The sequence below is a fragment of the Ciconia boyciana genome, chromosome 5, assembly GCF_034638445.1.
Source record: "Ciconia boyciana chromosome 5, ASM3463844v1, whole genome shotgun sequence".
In the NCBI taxonomy this organism is placed as follows: domain Eukaryota; kingdom Metazoa; phylum Chordata; class Aves; order Ciconiiformes; family Ciconiidae; genus Ciconia; species Ciconia boyciana.
The window spans coordinates 51,023,312-51,043,904 of NC_132938.1; the positions used below are offsets into that span (position 1 = coordinate 51,023,312).

At 38.8% G+C, this 20,593-nt stretch overlaps 1 protein-coding gene across 2 annotated transcripts in view; it reads left to right on the forward strand.

Moving 5' to 3' along the window:
* The window catches only part of TNKS (tankyrase), a 145,102-nt gene that overhangs the window by 30,360 nt on the left and 94,149 nt on the right, over nucleotides 1-20,593 (forward strand). For both annotated transcript variants that reach the window (XM_072861357.1, XM_072861358.1), the window contains exon 3: nucleotides 3,768-3,863. In XM_072861357.1, coding sequence (XP_072717458.1) covers nucleotides 3,768-3,863 — 96 coding nt within the window. The remainder of the gene's footprint in view (nucleotides 1-3,767; nucleotides 3,864-20,593) is intronic.

Below are 20,593 nucleotides of genomic sequence, written 5' to 3' on the forward strand. Positions count from 1 at the left end.
AGTTGCAGTGAGAATAAAAATATAATTCCATACCAGTCCATATTTGTTCTATAGTTAAGCTTACAGGAATTTGATGTCCATATACAATATGAAGATTCAACTAAAAGAGTTTCTTTACACTCTACAATATGATCTGGAGGAAAGGCAAGGATAGCCAGGTAATGGTATTGCTAGATTAAGGGCTCTGCCTGCAGTACAGAAAAATGGTACACCCCAATGTCCCCACTGTCCAGAGGAAATAAACCAGTATGTCAAAATATGCTAATTAACAAGGTTCCAGGAATGAATTTGTGTGCACACCATCCTTACACTTGCCTGTTAACAGCAGTCTCTTGATAGAAACTATTGCTACATTTCCTTTTCAGGCTACTCTGAAACCATCCTCTAAAACTGGTGTGCGGCGTTTGAAATCCAAAATAGCTACAGTTGGCTAGAATGGCTTGTTCTGTTGTGTTTCATTATAAAGGGAATGTTTTTCTCAAACACGAGAATGATCTTGACATTTTTACACATCCCTGGTGCATTGAAAAGGAAATTTAGAGACACACACTCTGTCTAGATCTCGAATACCCTGTGGTTAGAAGAGACTTTGTGTTGGGCTAAAGCGTTAAAGGTTTTGAACAAGCAGGAGAACACTCAATTAGCAGCTACCTGCGGTTTGCTGGGTATAAAAGTACAGCTGCCTTACACTGATAGGCTAAACATCAAATGCTGGATTTCTTTTGTTAATTCATGTTGATGACAACATTGCTCACTTGGATATCTTTTTGTGAGATTATGTACTAGAAGAGTATGGAGAGGATGGAATCAAATAGTCAATAGAGGAAATGTAAGAATAAGATTGCCTTTGACCTGAATGTGCTTCCTTTATTAATCTGCATTCTAATACAGTCCTTATTTATATGATTGGTTTATTCTCCCAAGATGCTACTGCATTTATTTCACAGGGTAGATCTGTCTATAGGACTGAATAAGGGAGCTGTCTGCAGCACCATACCCTTGGCTGTTGGAGAGGCTGGAAGGGTTATGACAAGTAGGATAAGTGATTGCAGAGACAAGAAGGATAAGTCTCATGGTTACAGCAATTGAGTTCTGACAGGTTATTTTTCTGAACCTAGTTTGGCCACTTCAAGTGCGTGTTCCACACGCAGTCACTAATGCAAGGTTTTTGCAGGCAACCAGTTTAAGCACCATTAGTCAATTTTAATGTATTTCCCTAGGTTTTTAAAAAACTAAAAACCTGACATAGAAATTATATGTTGTAAGCCATGCCAAAACCCATGACTGAACAGGTTAGATACACTGCATAATTCTTTGTCATTTTAGCCAGGAGAGGAGCTGAAAGCAGCACCGTGTTGTCATCTTCTGTGCATGGCAGCGGAAGTAGCAGGGGAGCTCTCTTGCTTGGTTTGCACAGGACTGAAGAATTAAGAGACTTGAAAATCTGTGCTTCTGTCTTTAGCATTAAGCTCAAGCAGTTGCAGACCCCTTTGACATCTCTACATCTGTTACCTCTCATTTTTCAAAGTCACCTTCTTGTGCCCTAACCTGTCTCAGCTTTGCTTTGCATGCTAGTCCAAACCTCCAAGCTCTGGTCAGATCCCAGTCATTCCTCTCTCCTGGTCTTTCTTCCTGGACTTTTTATCTGAGCTATTATTTCTTCCCCTGCCGCATCTTCTTGTTCAGTTCTCTCCCCTAGCTCTTTGTCCCAGGCTTTTTGTCACATGAATCCTTCTCTGTCTTCTCATCCACTCTGTGCTGTTTCATCATTTTGTACTGCCTGCTTTCTCTTGATAGACACTTAGTTGCTGGTTCCCTCTTTTAGGGTCCCGCTCTTACCCTGATGCCTTTTGGGACAAATGGCTTCCTTCTCCTCCAGAATATAGATTCACTAGCAGGGTCCAAGAGAATAGAGAGAGGACATACGGAATGTGTCTCTCCATACTTACTTTCTGTACTGCCTACTGTGTTTAAAAAAAATCTGCAAAAGGTCCTGTTCACCACCTCCTGCTGGAGTGTGCTCGACTGGCTTGTGAGGCTGGCTCAGTGTCAAACCTGTCTGTGAGTAAGATCTCTAAGGGGGTGGTAGCACGTATGGCACAGATGGCATCTTCAGAAACGTAGGTGCCAGATCTTAACAAGCTTCTGTGAGCACGTGCTGGCTGAATTATTTTTTTCCCATTTTGGTGTCTTCATCTTGACATGGGGGGGAAAAAACCACCACCAAACAAAAAACCTCCTAGGAAAAGCCCAATCTGCCTACTTGAATCTTCTTTCAAAAACACGAGACAATTGCACCTTCTTGGCAAAGCATAAACTAAGTCAATTTACTTCATTAAAGCACCAGACTTTCAGCAAAAATTCAGCTTAGGGCAAGCATGTAGCATAGCATGCTGTAAGCTGAAATATATGAAATTTGGCAATGTTAAAAGCATTTAAATTCAGAATAGTGTTAGAAAAGAGGTTTGGATAAAAACAATACTACCAGTTAAAATTTTAATTTAGAAAAAAGTTTATGAAAAGCCTTTTGCTGATTAAAGTGATATATCTAATATAATATCGGTAATTACTTTTGTTCTGGATTGGGTTATGTGTTTTCCTGGAGAATCCTGTCTATGAAGTGGTTTTGCACCCTTAGTTACAAAAAGCCTTTGCAAGTATTTCTTTGTCTTGACTCTTTCAGTCCAGCTGTATCTCAACAGACATGGTTACATGAGCAGCCATAAATGTCTGCTGGTTTTTATTATTTGTTTCCTTGACATTGAGTCTCTGCATCTCTGTACACTGTCCTGTTATTCACACTTGTGCAAAGTGTGTAACTCTTGCTCTGAATTTGTAATATGTTGTGCTTATTTTGCACAACATTTGGGGAAATGGAGAATTGGGGCCCTTCCTTTTTGTCAGACCTAGTGTTGCTGTGGGCTTTGTTTTCCAATTCTGTAGGAAATGCCTTGATCTTGTGGGGGTGGTCTGAATTACATTATGTTGTTTCTGATCAAAAGAGTTTACAGGTGAAAGCATTTTTCTTTTTTCTGAGCTTTTCTAGATGGTATTTTACTGTATCAATGCCTTCCTAGCCATATAGTTGCATATTGCATTCTGACTATTCTTATGTCGTTGAATTTTTATGTGTTAATGGGTTTAGTAGGAAAAAGAAATACCAGTGAGAATAATAGCCTCTGAACATCCAGACTGCAGGGTACCAGGTTACACATCTTACCCTATTTATTACACTTCTTGAAGGCAAGCCGGTATGCTGCGGTTAAGATTTTGTGCGCAAGTGACGAGCCACTGAAAGGCTGGAGTATTACTGATTTACAGAGGCGGGGTGACTTGGGCTATTCGGCAGGAAAAGGAACAGGAGTGGTACAAGCAGCGGTAGTGGTAGTAAAGGCAGGAGCAGGTTCCACAGTTAGCAGATTTCCCAGTGTGAGTCAGTGAGTGCACAGCTTCCCAGCTAGCTGTCAGGAGGAACCCGAAACTGAGTATTGCAAGAGATTCAGGGTTCACGTTTATCATGTGAAGTCATGTGATCTTACTATATCTTAACTTGCCAACTTAGCCTTACTCCGGAGAAGATCCTTTGCTGCAGTGCTTAACAAAAAAAAAAGAGGGGGGGGGGGGGGGGGTGTTGGAAAAAAACAGAAGGAAAAATAAAGAAAACTGAGCAATGTGTGTTTATGCCTACATCATGCCGAGGAAACACTTAACAGTAAATAATCTGTGTATCCCTGAGGTAAGATACTGTATCTGCTTTCCCTGCACAGTGCTGCTGCAGCACGGAGCTGATCCAAACATTCGGAACACCGATGGGAAATCTGCGCTGGATCTGGCAGACCCTTCAGCAAAAGCTGTACTCACGGGTAAGATGTATACATCTCTCAGTAGCGTTACCTGTAGGTCATTTTGTGTGTGTAAGTTCAGCATCTTAATAGCCTTCTGCCTTTTTGGATTTTCTGTTGTGTAAGAGCATTTTAAAACTGTCTTTTACCAGATTTCATATTGATGTAACTGTTGTGGATCTGCTGTGCTGCGATAGGTTTGCTTATTCTACTTATGTTAATGCTGTAATTTTCTGTTATAACATCATTCATTATTCACTGTGTGTGTGTTGTGTGGGGTTTTTTTCTTTTTAATTGCTACCCAATATACAGATTGAATAGGAGCCCCCAATCCCTGCAAAAAAAAAAAAGTAAAAAATCAGGTCAATTGTTTTAAGACCTTCACTGTTGAGCAAGCAAGGACATTTGTATAACTATAAAAGTACCTGTGGTCTGAAAGACAACCTGCTACCAATTGCAGAGATCAATAGTTACATTATATTTTGCTGCAGATTCATATGCTACCCTTTCCTTCCTCTTCCTTGTTAGTCATTTTAGGTAGAACTGTTTCTCACCCACCATTTTTTTTCCTTTTTTAGGGGCTATTAGCTGCCAAACAATATATTTCATGAAAATATTTGACAGATACAACTTTGTTTTTACACAGCTTTGGTTTTTTTATAAATTAACTGTTGTAGCACACCAGTAAGAATTAAAAGTATAATATAGTAGCTTGTCAAATCTGTATCAAGAAATACATGGTCCTCTGCTGATTTTGACATCTAGGAAATAATGTTTAGAACAAAGTAATCTTGGATTTTAAAATATATACAATTAGATTTATAGAAAAGGATTCAGCAGCTGAATTTCATTTGAAGAAATAGCTATTTTTCTTCTTTTGCCTTTATTTCCCCTATTCTCTCTCTCTCTCTTTTTATTGACAGCTTAATTTATAGGTTATGTGCTATGCAACACCCGTATTCTTTCTTCAGATTATGTTCAGAGCACACCAGCTCCCTTCACTTCGTCAGGAACATTTCCTCATCTTCTTTTTCCAGTGCACTGACTGCTATACATAATTATCTACAGCTCTGCAGTGATTTGAGTGCCTTTGGAATAATGCACTTTAAATACATATGATTTAGTTTAATTACTCAGTGTCAAATTTCAACATGTTCCTACAGTGTTAACACTAATGTTAGCTGTGCTAAGCAGGTTAATCTGATTGTTGGCTGTTAATGGGTATAGTTGTACAGATGTTGAAGATGGAAAGGGCACCAGGAAGTCAAAGTACCTCAAAGGTGTTAATGGGTATTCAGCATTTAGTTGTGGGGAACTTGGTATACATGCGGTTTGGGGGTTCCAGGCTCCAAGCTGTTCTTCAGGCTATGCTCAAAGGTCAGCTGCAGAGGATAGTAGAAGATTTAGGAAAGTCTGTGATGGTGACTTCACAACTGCTCCACTGAGTTCTCTGGGCACTAGATCACCACCTTGTGCTTTAGGCAATGGGGAGGGCAATGTGTCATAGCAAAGAAGTGGAGATGAATTAGAAGGAGTCCTCTGAGAATGGTCTGTCGGGTGCAGCAAGCGCCCTGTGTCCCTGGCCTCACACCTAATGCCTCGCACGCGAGCATCCAGTGACTGCAAGCTTCTGCAACCAATGGACGTTACCAGGTTGTGCGTATAAACACACACACAGAGCCAATTCCGCTGCTATTTAAGTGTGTTATTGTTCCTAAAAAGAGGTAATTTTTGTATGTGTTTATACTTCCTAGCAAGAAAATTAGCTTTTGATTTTACCAGCTTTGTCCTCAAGGTGGCTCTTGGCTACACTGGGCTCTCTCTATGCTGTGCACCGGAGCTCCAAGCTGTGTAAACAGGGTTTGATTCAGGCTTTAGCTGCTGTATGATTCACAATAACTGAAAAAGCTGACACTGGATGCCATTTAAATGGACGCTTTCTATTCAGAGCTGAATTTCTCTGGATGTTGCCCTGCTTTCTAGTATCTCTGTTAGGCTTCTGCTTTCTCATGAGTTTTCCATATGCTGTTACTTTCAGGTCTTGCTTCTTCCCTCTGGAAGAAGGGGGCTTAAGGGATTTCTTAGGATCTATCTGGCTTGCAATAATCTTTAGCTACAGCAATGCTTTGCAATTAGGTGCATCAGGACCTAAAGATATTACTGGATTAAGGATGAGTAGGATGTATTAACTTAATTTTCAGTATTTAACGTTGAATGGTGGGATTTTAGAAACGCTCATATTTAGAGCTTTTAAAAGTGGAGTGATTCTGAAAGCACAATCTGTAATGGTTACTGTATTTACATCTTTAAGCGGCATGCATGTCAAGGCTGTTCTTATGATGTTATTTTGGGTTCCTTTTTTTTCAGTGTCTAGGACCATAATAGATGTTTCCACATTGCTGCTGTCTTGATTGTTGGAGAACAAGCTTCCTCTTACTACTTTTTTTGACCAAGTATTTGCATAAGTTCATGCTTTCATGTTAATCGCTTTGTGAATGAATTGTGATTATAGTCTCTCTTTGACCTCCAATTTAGCAAAAGTGAACAGAAAACTTGTTGGTAATTGATTAAATCTTTTCAATTTGACAAAGAATTCTGTATGTGTTTTAAAAGGGACATTCCTGCTGTGTGAAAAGGATTTCTGGTGTTCTGGCAGCAAATGTTGAATCCACAATGATTTGTTCTTTTGTCTCCCAGTCTAGAATAATGTATAGTGCCTTTTTCTCCTGAATTACAGAAAGGATATATAATGTAATAGTTTCTGGGATGACTTCCAGCCATTTTCATGCAACGTTCTCTTAAAAGGTGTGTTTTATAAAGGATACATAATGCAAATGAAAGGCTAATATTTTGATGGAAATGGACTTCGAAAATTTCTTTGTAGATTAAAGTGAATTTTATAGAAGTTAAACACTCAGTTCCAGCTTAAAAAAAAAAGAGAGGAAAAAAGGTTATATAATTCGGGAGTCTGCTTTTTACTACTTAAACAGGAAAGCAGTCTTTTTTTCCCCCTTCTGCAGGATAAGCAGCATTTGTGCGATCCAAGTACTTCATGATTGAGAGGGTGAATATTTTTTGTTTCTTCTTCCTTAGCATCCTTTACTGTTCCTGAATCAGGTTGTCAGAAAAGGATTGTAATCCTCTTTTTCTCTAGGCTGAAGTGGTAGTACAGACTCCAAAAACATATCACTTCTAAAAAACACAGCTGTTACACACATGAGATTAATATCCTAGTTTATTTTAGTTTAATTGCCTTTGGGGTGTGTGGTTTCTGAGATGGGGGCTCATCTTTGTTGATGTACCTAGCACTGTGGGACTCCCATCCAGAAGAGGGCCTTTGGGAGCTTTTGCACTGCAAGTCATATTAGTCTTCATTATTCTCTTGCCCTGCTTATTGCCTCTTTAAACATTAATATCCCTTTATATCTTTCCTGCACAGTATATGAAGAGCCAACAATGTTGTTAATGATTTATGTGAATGACTTATTTTGGTGTTTCACACAGGTGACAGTTTTTTGCCACTTCCCCATATTATCTGCTATTTGGAAATGCTTTCTCTATGTGAATGGTTGTTCATCATACTTGAGCAGTTTCTAAAACTGTTACTAGGAGCTGAAGGCACTTTAGTTGGATAATACGTTCTTGACTGTTCCATGCTACTGTTTTGCAAGGCTGGTTTTGGTTGGTTTCAAGGATTACTCCCTTGAAACAGGTCAAAATGAAAAAGGTTTGGAAACTGCTGCATCTCCAGATTAAAGGAAGATTTCTTGGGTACGATATAATGTCTTGTTTGTTAATAGAATCAATTTTCAAAGTTAAACGAGACTCTGATCTTCCTACTTACTATGGAAATAACGTCTTTTACAAACAAAGTGCTTAGGTCCTATTGAGCATTTTTCACTTCTGTCTTTTGGATGTGAAGGACAGGTTGATGAGTGGAAGTACAGCTGGGCTAAGGTTACCAGAAGTGTTAATGAGGATTCATGTTTTCATCTATTTGTCATGTCAACTTTTTAATTTAAGTAGGGAGTATAGTCCATTTATTGAAATATATTTGCACAATTTTTTTAAAGTGAACTGCCATCTATGCATAATTTGCCTGCAAGGAAGAGAAAAATCTGGTATTTCACTACAAAAAGTTTACTGAACTTTAGAAAATGGAAAATGGATCCTAGGTACAACTCATCCACTTTAAAATTATCAGGAAGAGAAGAAACTATTTTTGTTTGGGTTAGTTTTATTTTTACTGTGGCACCTTTACAGCTTGACAGTCTCAAATCCCAAATTCTTTCCTTCTGGGTTGGTGGTGTTTCCTTTCAGGTACTCTTAGGATTTTGAAGGCATTCTGGATAGACACTAGCACTTCCTTTTGGGAGGTGCCAACCACCTGCCCCCTTCCTTTTATTGATCTAATTCTTTCATAGTGTACTCTGAAATCAGATCATTTGAACAAGGTGTAACTTCTGTCTTTAAGAAACAGTATAATAAATTAGTGCAAAAGGAGAAGCTTTTTAACAGTAAGGAGGGCAGGTGCTGCTAGAATGGTTTGGGCCATCCGTTTATCTGGGTCATCGTCCTTTCTGATGGTGACACTGGGGTCTGCTGCCTTAGAGAAAAGCACAAGAAACCCAGCAGTTGAGGAATATCCTTGCCCTGCAGAAACTTTCACCTTATTTCATATAGTCTGTTGGCATACGTCTTGAAGCAAGAGGTCTGAAGGGCCTTTTCCAGTGCTTTAATGTACGTTTTTGTGGTTGTTATTTGTTTAGCGTTCAGGTAGGTCTACTCTCCTCATTTTTACCAAGGCCTTCTCAGGAGGAAACAAGCCGTCTGCTCTAGTTCACTGGTATGGGTGTCATGTGATGCTTTTACGTTTGGAGTCCGTGGTGATACTTTACATCTACTCTCTGGAAAATTATGAGGAATATCAGCTTTCCTTCAGGAATGCTGGGGCATTGCTTATCCAGTCTTTGGAAAGATGTGGGCAAAAGGCACTTGTGGCACAGACCTAATGTAAAGTCTACCATTTGGGTGGCCCTCATCTAGGAGCTCTAACTATATGGATGTGTAAATCTTGTCTCCTGTTTTTAGAGACTATTATAATTGTGACTATCTTGTTATATTTGTAAATATATAATTTTAAAAAAATCTCAGTGTGTTGTGTTCAGCGTTCAGTGTGTGGTCTAGTTCCCACTTTGGTCTTTGAAGGAAATGCATTGGTTACTTGGGAGGCTAGGAGGGAAATGCCTTCCTTTCTCAGTTCTGGCATGGTTACATTTCAGTTTCATTTCACATTTCCTGGTTTTCACATTGAGAGGAAAGAGGAAGAAACAGTCCTCTCTTGTTCTAGATGCCATGCCATACTTTGTGTGCACTTCTATTATGTTTCCTCCTCAAGAAGAGCAGTCCTTGTTCTTCAGACTGTCTACATACAAAGTTGCACTTTAGTGAAAATGAAGTTTCACTTCAGTGTCACTACCAATATCGCTGATTCTTTTTCCACTTTCCAGCACTGCATTATACTTTCAAGATAGCATATCTCGATTTGAGCACTGTGCTCTGTTATAACATCCAGTTGACTTCTGTAGAGATTATTTAATAGCTTTCATAGCATTTTTTTATTCCAGGTTTTATTCAGGCTAAGTTTGGTTTTTATTGCCTCTGTGATTGCAGAAGAGCTAAATGTTTTATGGAAGCCTCTAAAGGAATTCTGATTTCTTAAGTTTGTGACTTAGATTCCAGTATAATTCCAGATGATTTATATTGTGCATGCAGTGTTTATTGTTTTAGTTTGTCAGTACTCCTTTGGTCTACCCATTTTATTGCCCATTCCCTCAGTTTGGCTTAGGTCTTTCTAATTTCTTCAGTTTTCTCCGGTAACTAAATAATTGTTTCCACCAATGTGGTAGATTATTTAACACAAGTTCCAGTGTGTTTTATCATAAAGGAAACAAGTTACTCCTGCTTTTAAGTGTCTGATCCTTGAAAGTACTTTGATTCTGATTCCATGACTACGTAATTTCTTTAATCTCTTGAGGAAGAACTTTTGCAAGGATTTATATGAGCTGGTATCTATGTTCTGCTGCCTAAATTTTCTGTTTCCATGCCTTAATGTGCTTGGATTTCTTCCTAGTGTAACTTTAGCTCTGGATACTCTTGTTTCATAGGGCTTATTTTTAGGATAATGAGAGCTTCTCTTGTCTTTTCCCCTGCTCCCTACTTTAGAGACGAGCACTATCATCCTCATCGTTTGTTTGAACTTAGTTGTGTGTCTTTAAATGTCTTCTTTGGAATGTGGCTGGCTGGCTAGATCAGACAACTCTTCCTTCTTGTTTGTATCCTCTATTTAGGCAAGGAGTTAAAAGTCTGTAGTCTGTTGTGTAGGTGGTCAAATAAGGGGCACTGTGGGATTCAGGATTGGTGGTTTGATGAAAAGCATGGTTTTGATTTACACTATCCTTTTTGCCAGGTTTTTCACTCTCTCATCTTTCCTTTTTGCCATGATACCCATTTAGGCATATTTAGTAAGAGCTCTTTGAATGGAGTCAAACTCTTAACTTGTCAAAGGAACAAATTATCCTTTCAAAGCTTTCACGAAGCACTTAAGTGCAATCTTTCAGTTCTCTGATTCTCAGCTCTGCTGTTGTATAGAGTTTTGGATGCTTTGAAAGCTTTCAGAAACCTGATGTACACAAATTTATTTAGCCTATACTACCCACTGAAATTTAACAACATCAAACTCAAAAGAAGCTTTGCTTCCTAAGATTTGTTGTTATTCAAATGGACAGAATAACAAATAAGATCTCTAAACCTTGTAAGTAAAGAGCCCAAAATGTATTTTCCATGCCCTAGGGAAGATAATTGCAGAAATGTGTAAGAAGCATTTCTGTTTCCATAGTGCATCAGAGCACTCATCTTCTTTTTGTTTCTTTGCCTTGAGCACTGACCAATCTTATACTTTACTGAAATTTTTTCTTCTTCTCTAAATGTTGATTAGATAATTTTGTTCAAGTTTAGGATTTGGGGGGTTTGTTTGTGGTTTTTTTGGTTTTATTTTTTTTGGTTGGGGTTTTGTGTTTGGTTGGGTTTTTTTTGGTTTTTGCATAGCCTATGTTGTACATTTCTGGTTATTAATAGCAACTTCTGCCAGTCCTGAGACCAAATACCATTTTGATCTCTACTACATTTTTACTTTGATCTTTACTACATTGTGTTGTCCACAGATAACTATTCTGGAATGTTGTATGAAAAAGGCCTTTTCACACTGTATACTGCATGCAGTAGTAAGCCAGGGTGCAGTGGTAAGAAATGAGTGGATAGAGAACATTATATGATGTAACTTCTCATTTGTTTGGTTCTGTTTGTAAGTAGGATAGCCATGCTGCAGTTGTAACTATTTTAATGTAGTTTTTGTGTATTATCTTTTATTCTAATCTGTAATCTTGTCTGTAATCTAGTCTAAGCAAGCATGGAACTTTATTGAGGGGAAAAAAAAATTAACTAGCTGGATAATTCCTGCAAACAAAAGCTCCCATTGCTTTTCTCTCTTGTACTGTAACTTCAAGAACAGTCTTTCATACTTGGAATGTGTTCTTCGGCAAGTGAAGCCATGTTTAAATTTTGAAAGCGATGAGCCACTCACAACTGTGAAATCTGTGGAGTCTGTGGATGTGTGGACAAAACCTTTAAGACAATTTTTTCCAGGCTGAACAGATGAATCTGAAAGAATGTTAATGCTGCATAAGGAAAATATACTGACTAGGAAGTGGCAGAGGCAGACAATCTTAATTTTACCTTTTTATGCACATATTAGGACACAGACTCTGCTTCCAAGACTGCTTACTGTTCCCCACTGCCTCATTCAGCAGAATGGATGGCTGTGCGCTGGGGAGGAATCAAGACTGCACAGTGAAGTATAATGTTGTCCGTATGGCTCCGGCTTCATTAGCTGCAGAAGTTGAAAGTAAGAGTGACTGGTGCAAGACGGGAAGAAAAAGGTTGCATATGTGGTTAAGGCAGCTAAATATTTCTTTTGGAAACAGGTTTTTCTTCTAGATTCTGACCAGTATTTCCATATGGTCTGGAGTGTCATTCTAATATGCTGAAGAACAGTGGTTTTTTTTCTGTTCTGGTTGGTCTCTGTTCAACTGAGTAAAGGTTCATTGCATCCTGCTATAAACCACCTAGGTTTGAGGTGGCTTATGTGTTACATTGCTGCCTCCCAGACAAGGAAGCACTGTCATAAAAAAGGTAGTGCGTGGAAGTAGTAGTAGGCTGTTTTCCCCATTCTTTCTAAACTTGGTGATACTGGCTCATGCAGCTGCTTCTTACAGTAGTCTTATCTACTCTGTCTAATGGTATCCAGCATTCTGGTCCCAGTTCCAGAACCCAAGCTGTCCTACTTAAGCTTCTTATCTTGGTCCCCACTTCCTGCCAACACATTCACGTGCATGCATATGTGCACCCCTTACTTGAGATCTCCATCCTTTACTCTGCCTCTTACTAGGCCTGAGTTTTGGTTTGGGGTGGTTTGGTTTGGTTTTTTCTTCCCTGCCTGCCCCCCCCCCCGGCTCCTAATCCTGGTTGTCTTCTATATTCTTCATCCAGAATCCATGATCTTTTCAGCTCCTCTGTCTGGCTAGCTTCCTGACTCTACATCCCATTCTCCTCTTCTTCCCCTCACCTATGTATTCCCAAACAGTTTCTGGTATGACTTCCATTCTTCTTTTCTTGAGCTAGCAAAATATCTCCTTTGAGAGTGCTAAATAAATGCCCAGATTTCAAAAGAATTTTAATACCGTGTAGAGGTTGTGTTATGTTTCAGATTGTTGTAGCTTTCCAACCTCCTTCTTTTATGCCAGTCACTTTTTATCTTTCCATACTTCATTTCCACAGGAGCTGGTTTTAAGTTTGAAGGAGAATGCAAACTCTGGAATTATTTTATGTTAAAGGGTTTGTTTCTTTTAAAATAACTAACATAGCCAGGTAGATGTGGCTTGAAAGGTCATACTGGAATAATCTCAGTAAGAAGCATGGTTCTGATGCCCTAATTGCAAGCCCTTACTCAGATGGGGTCTTCTAGTAAGAAGCTTTGTCAAACTCAAAAGTATGTGTTTAAGGAAGATTTGCTATGTGTGTATACCTAATTTAATAATGTCACTAAAAGTAAATCCATAAATTGTTCTGATTTTGGTAGGGATACGTCAGCTGAGGCAAAGGTTTTTTCCAGTTCTTTCAAAGTGAAAAAGAGCTGAAAGTAAGTTCTTACAAAAGCTCTTGGTTCGGTCACGTTCCTACTGAGTGCTGTGACTGTGTTGGGCACTCTTTCTGTACAGAGCTGCTGCACCAGTTTTGTTCTGGTGAGAGCGGGCTTGTTCTTGCCAGCTGAGAAGTGCTCCTGCCTTGCCGAGTGCCAGGCATGGGGTGCATCCTGAGTTCTCTATGACACAGGGCACCTGGCTGGGTCAGAAGCTTCCCCCCCCCCTTAATTTTACTACACACATGCTAGATGTGATTTAAGTTCAAGGATAAGACTTTAAAAAGTAGTTAATACTCCTGAAATTTAAAGGGACTTGGGTTCCTGAGTTACATTTTGTTAATGTGAATGATCAAGTGTTTTTAGGGCAATGTTTAGAAAGGAGAAATAAAATTACTTTTTGCTTCTGTTGTTTCTGTACAAGGCATTAAATGTCTAACAGAATTTTAAAAAGTCTTCACCTATTGTTTGTGTAACTTTTATTTCTTTAAGAACTGTTGTGATAGTTCTCAAGTCCCTGTGGCTTCATTAACTTAGGATTTAAGATTGTGATTGCTCTCATTTAGTAGGAAATCCATTTTTAATAGTACATTTCAAAAATCTTCCTTAGGTGAGACTATTTATACTTAAGGTTGTGACAGTCCTCTGTGGGTTTATTTGCAGCTCTTTGAAACTTCCATGCCCCGGGTTTTGTCTTGCCCTTTTGCTGATGCTGCCATTCTCATAGCAGGGTTTGAAGCACAGTGTGTGTGTTTCTCAGATATGCCATTTTCACCCTAGGATGTTCAATCATAAACTGAACAGGAATGTGCACTGGACTCTGCTGCCACGTTTGCTCCTTCCAGCAGTTCCTATGTGTTTTCCCATTTATGCAGTAAATAAAGCAGGTGTCCTGCAGTAAAGATTGTTTGTTGTGCCAACCTTATTCATATATTGAATATTGGCTATCGTTTTGCAGAGAGAGAGTCAGGGATCCTGGGAGAGGGAAAGTGTGGTGTGATCACAGCGGAATGCTCATACATGCAAGTTGAGTTTAGTGTGCATGGGAGGTCAGCCAGATATTGGAGGGGAATGTGTTTTCATATAAATAGACCCCTGTACCATCACCTTTTTCAGACTTTGCCCAGCATTCTCCTTTACTCCTGTCCCTCATTTGCTTAGATGTCTTCTCACTTTTCCCCGACCTGTCTAATCCAAGCTGCAGTCTTCAGCAACCTACAGTTTAGACAGATGGGCCTGGATTTTTCAGGTTGGACATACTAGGCATTTCTTCTAACTTTGGATGATGTTCTGTCACATTTCAAGTCTCTACTCTGAAATATCTAGATGTTAAAATTTCTTCTCAAAGTTAGAAGAGGTTCTATATTTTGTTCAAATATAGAAAGTGTTATATATGAGTTTTGTGAACAGCACAAACACTTTCTTGTAGATGTGGTGCAATTCTTTTAGTATAATTTTAAAAATTAGATTGAGATGGGCAAGAAGAATTTCAACCTGAAGGATTCAAAGTTGCAGAATTACAACGGAAACCAGTCTTTAAATCATAATTGTTAAGTAACCTTTAGTTTCCTAGCAGTTATCAGAATTGCTACCAACTCCACAATCTAGTATATTGAAAATGTCATATTTCTTGGGTGCAGCTTGTTTTGTTTTCATGTGCTTCCAAGCTTAGACCACCTACCTTGAAGTCTTTCAAAATGAATTTCGGGGCATAGGGGATTTTCGTAATTGTAGACATATGTAATGGAAATGGAATTGACCTCACTTATTTGATGAGGTGGTCTGATTCAGCAGGCTCAGATGCAGTTTACATTTCACATGGCCACGGGTTAGTTCTTTGTTGTGCTGTACAAAACTTTCCAGAGGTGAATGAGGAGATATAGGAAGCTTATACATAGTATAACAGAGATACATATCATGTAACTTATACTATCACTTTGACTGGCCTGTATTGACAGGCCGAGCACCACAGCTCTGACAGCTCATCTTCCGTGCCTTGACACGAGCCCGGTGTCCAAACACTGAGGCCATCCACCCGACTTGTTCTGTTGAAAGAGCAGTAAATTGAGGAGAGAAGGGAAGGGGAGGAAGGTAACCTAAAGCAAATACCTGTAACCTCTTCTTTATTGGACAGGTTGCAAAGAATAGTTTGAGCCTGTGACTCAGTTTTCTTTCTAGAAATATTCCAGATGTCCCTCTATAGTTGACTATAGCACCGCTTGGAGTCTGACCGTGGAGGCTTGGTGCGTACATCTCTACTTAGAGTACACTGCACATAAGATTGAAATAGAACTGCATTTCTTCTGTTGTATTTTACACATGCTTTTTAATTCTGGAGAAAGTTTATGTTGTTTTATACTGGGGGTGTGGGGTGTGTGTGGCGTTTCAATTCTCATGCGTACACACATGCACATGTGTGTTTATATTATCAACAAAAATGACGCAGTTCTTGTGTTAGATAATGACAGTATCATTTTTACATAGTTAAAGTTACTGTCAGAAGTGTTGTTTTCCATTGGTGCATGAAGAGGCTTGTAGAATGGATGCTTCTCAGTGAATTTTACTGTTACAAGTTCCTGAATAAACTAATAAGTTTGTACTAAACTAAATAGCCATTTCAGTGGTGACTAATTCATTCATGCTGTCTACAAATAATGTAATTATTGACTGCTAAGATTCAGAAGTCCCAGGGTTTGGAGTCTTGTGAGTTTGTGTTTGTTTCATCTTTCCCTTTTCCATGGGGGGAAAAAAAACCCCACCAGTTTCAATGACTGTTTTTTAAAGAAATTATTAAATTATTAAATTATCTAATTGTCAAACAAAAATAATCCTCAACTTACCTTCACTTAAAACAGAACATAGCTTAGATATGCTAAAAACCAAAAAAGCCAAACTGTATTTATATTCTCCCAGGAGGCTGGAGTAAGAAGGGAAAAAAAATACTTCCATAGTGTTTGTCTTATTTCTTAATTTATCACTGGAAGGCAAACAGATCCTATAGTGAATAGTGGTGATGCACAAACTTGAATTTCATAGAATATGATGTATTTTAGATTGTTTAGGTAGCACTAAAAAAAAAATCTTAAATTTGTTCAAGTAGCTGGGCATTTCAGTTTTTAAATTTAATTGTGTGGTGCCAGTATGTGAATCTGTGACTGAAGAACATGGAAAGTTTAGTTTAAGATGAAGAAAATCAGGCCAAACTATTTTTGAAAACTTTGAATACTTTTTGTTTGTTGAAAATTTCAGGCTCAACAGAAGATTTATTAACTTCATTTCATGCTTTCTAACTACTCGTGGTGATCATTAAATAACAATCAAGGCTGTTTCTGTGTGACAAGAGATCACTTGTTATACTTCAATTTTCGCTGGGAAGAATAAGTATTAGCATTTAAATTGAAATTGCTAATTTCTCCTTGCATATGTCCTTAGGGCTCAATCCTGCCAGATGCTGAGCACTCTAGTTGTGATCCAGGAAAGGTCTGGGGTTAAGTTGGGGTTTATTCAGACTTTTAAATGTTTCCCGTTGAAGCAAGGACACAATGTTCACCATCTCTGGAGTGAAGATGGAGGAGGTCTTTCCAATGAAGGTCTCACTGCGTGCTGTTCTGCTCTGGGGTACTATGGGTGACTTGAGGGCAGTGGCTGTAGTCTGCATCTTGCGAGTAGACAAAACCTTGTTCTAGATTTTGTAAAATAAAGGAAGTTACTTGTTTAAAGTATTTTTCTGCATGCAGTTATTTTAGGAGAAGCATAATATGTGGGTATAAAGGAGTAATGCAGGTCAAAGCACTACCTCCTATCAGAGTAATAAGCAGGCAGACCCATTATTTTGCATTTTCTATTTTTATTGTCTTCATGGACAAAGGAACACAGGTGGGTTTTTCTCTTCAAAAATTTAAGTTATAATTTCAGAGCTGTAGAGAGCATGTCTTTAATGTGACGGTTGAGTTTTCATAACCTTGTGAGCACTATCCCTGATGTCTATTTATGAAACTGTTGGGTTCAGGTATGAAAAGGCAAGACTTGTCCTTCAAACCTCCTGTGTCTGTGTGAGTCAGCCCTTTTTGTGTGTCTGTCCAACATACTTCCTGGCTACAAGATGTCTCTCGTGGTGCTCTCCATAGAAATGGGGCCTCAGAGTTCAAATGCCTTTAGTCCTGGGATTAACATGCGATCTCTTTCCTCTTTAGCTTTCTCCCGCAGCCTCCTGCAGTCACTGCAGTGCAGTCTTCCTCTTTAAGGGTGTGGTTCTTCACGGTGGCATTGGCAGGAGCCTCTGATAATTCAAGGGCGTACAACAAGCCTTGGAAATCTATCTAGGTCGATTTCTCTTTACTGCAGGCAGCACAAGGGAGACACAGAACAATATAGTTTTCTAACTGCCTGCACCTACCTTTGGTCCCCTTTTGTAGAAATGAACATTGTTGCTTTTTCTTCTTGGAGCTCCACAGTTCTTTTTTCTTCTGATTTCATGACCAGAGTTGGTTCTTCTAGGTGGTGGACTCTTTCTTCCTATACTTACTGTTCATCCAAAGCCAAGTTGATGAGGCTAATTGCTGGGGTTTTTGTTTGGTTTTTTTTTGTTTTATACTGCTTTTCTGAGGGTAGGGGAGGAAATGAATTTTACTATGTATCAGGACTGTTGTCAGTCTCTTGCAGATGTACTATGTGGAGACTCTTTCAGGGCTATAGGAGTTTTCTGTGAAATTAGACTGAATTTGTCATTTGTACATGGCTCTTTATCAGACTGTCATGAAGGTTCAAAGTTTAATTTATAATACAGCAAAAATTAACTTTATATTAAGACTTATGCTAAACTTCTGTGTAATAATTTTGGAGGCGATTTTAAAAAGTATGACCTCATTGGGAAGTAAGTCGTCATCTGTGCTTTAGACCACAGCTGATGCGTTTTCATTCTTTATCATTACTTCTTTCATACATGAAAGAGAAACTCTGGCAACAAAGATTCAGCTTTCCATGTCTCACAGGCCTGTCTGTTTCCAGTATGCTTTAGAGATTTTTTTCAAAGTTACGTTTTTCTTTGTGATTTTTACCTAATTTAGTAGCATTTAATTGTGTTACAATTTTCCCCTGTAGTGCAATGGGACTGTTCTTATGCTTCAAAGAACTATATGATTAAGTACTTTGGTGGTGGTGTTGAACGGTTTCTAATTTTAACATAATAGTTAATCTATTGTCAGTCTTGCACCAAGACACAAAATTTTGAATTGGTTACCACATTGTTAATGGAAAATGTTCATGCATCTGGCAAGCTATAACATAAATTAAGCAAAACTCTTTGCTGCTTTGGAAATACATTGATAAATCATACTCAATTACATTGTAACACTTAGAGAACCAGAATTAAAAACCAGTAGACCATAACATATGAATGTTATGTGTCTATGCTATTGATTATCTTTCATAAATAGTTAGTAAGTATCAGAAACCTTTGTTTTCCGTGATGCTTTTTCTACTCGTGTTCCACAAAAGTAGCTACATTTTTGTTCAGAGTAGAATTGTCCTGGTTTCGGCTGGGATAGAGTTAATTTTCTTCCTAGTAGCTGGTATAGTGTGGTGCTTTGGATTTTAGTATGAGAATGATATTGATAACACGCTGATGTTTTGGCTGTTGCTAAGCGGTATTTACATTGGTCAAGGACTTTTTTTTTTTTCTCCCCAGCTTCCCATGCTCTGCCAGGTATCCAAGAAATGGGAGGGGGCACAGCCAGGATAGTTGATCCAAACTGACCAAAGGGCTATTCCATACCATATGATGTCATGCCCAGTATATAAACTGGGGGAGTTGGCCGGGGGGTGGCGATCGCTGCTTGGGGACTGGCTGGGCGTCGGTCGGCGGGTGGTGAGCGGTTGTGTAATTTTATTTTATTTTATTAATTTTTTTCCCTTTTTTCCCCTCCCTTGGGTTTTGTTCCTCTTTCTCTCTCTCATTGTATTCCTTCTCATTATAATTCATTATTATTATTATTATTATTATTTTGTTCCAATTATTAAACTGTTCTTATCTCAACCCACGAGTTTTCTTACTTTTGCTCTTCCGATTCTCTCCCCCATCCCACCGGGGGGGAGTGAGAGAGCGGCTCTGTGGTGCTTAGTTGCCAGCTGGGGCTAAACCACGACAGAATAATAGTTTTCGGTGGTAATTTAGAGACCGTGTAGCTGAGACTTCTCATAGATATGATATATAGACATTGGTGTCATTTTACTTTTCCTTGGAACTGCTTACAAGCCCAGAACTTGGACAAAAGAGGATTTATCCTCCATTGTGATTCACATAGTCTAATAATTTCCTTTTTATAACAGAAGTAGGCTGTGTCCTGATATTTTATTAGGCTGAAATTTTTTAAGATTAGACTTCTCTCTTTATGGATAATGAGCTTATTTCTCTGCTGCTTTGTTCCAGACTTCACAGATCCTGCTGCTTTGGGTGATAAAATTTATTAGGTCATGCATGACTCATCTATTTTTCATTGTTGTATGTATTAGTCCTTTTAAACAACTTGGGAGATGACTAGAGGCAGCAGAAATTCTGTGATTAGGTCAGCTAAGTTTGATCTTTGAGGGTTGATCACAAGAAGCAAGTTGCAGAGTTAGGGCCTAAATTAGCAGTGAGAACCACAAGCTATCTCGGTGGACAAGAACTATTTTATAAAATAAAAACAAACAAACCAACCCTCTCTACATTTATCAAGTAGATAAAAGGAGCACAAAATACTTTTTCTCTCTTTTTTGAGGGTGTGGAAGAGAGCCTGTGAGTTAATTCTTTCCTGTTTCGATTTCCCTTACTTCTGTGTGTGTATAGATGCATTGCTGGTTGAAGAGGACTGTCAATGAGCAAGACGTGTTTTACTGTCTCCTTTCAGCACTTCCTTGGGAAATTGTTTTCATATCCCCAAGCTTATTCCTTTGGAAATGGCAGTTTATATAGCTGTGGCAGAGAGAGTTAGGACAGCTTGGGTGTGTGGGAGGGATGCCCTAGGCTCTACAGAACATAGGGCAACTAAGTTTGTGTTAAGTCTGGACAAAGTCTTTAGAAGTAGAAATAAAATGGCATTGGTATTTAATTGACCCATAGATGTAATGGTTCACCTCCACAAATCAACTGAAAATTCCCTTATTAAAAACTCAGGTCAATTATTGTTCATACAGTTATTTCAAGCAAGTTTCTGCAAAGCTCTAGAGCTTGGAATACACGGGAGGTTGGCTCCATGCAAGCAGCAAACTAACAGCAAAGTTCATGCCACCAGGTCTCTCCCCCTGCACCTTCCTCACTTCCCTGCAGTGCCTTTGTTGTTTTCATAGACTTAACTTTGTTAGAAATGGCAAGAGGACCCTGAGGCTATTCCCTGTGTTCCTTCTCCTTGTTCTCTTTTTGCATTTCTACTTGATACACCTTGTTTCTGGACAAGGTGCCTCCAAAAATTAGGTGCCTCTCTTGCCTTCCACAGACCATTGTACTGCTGACATGGAA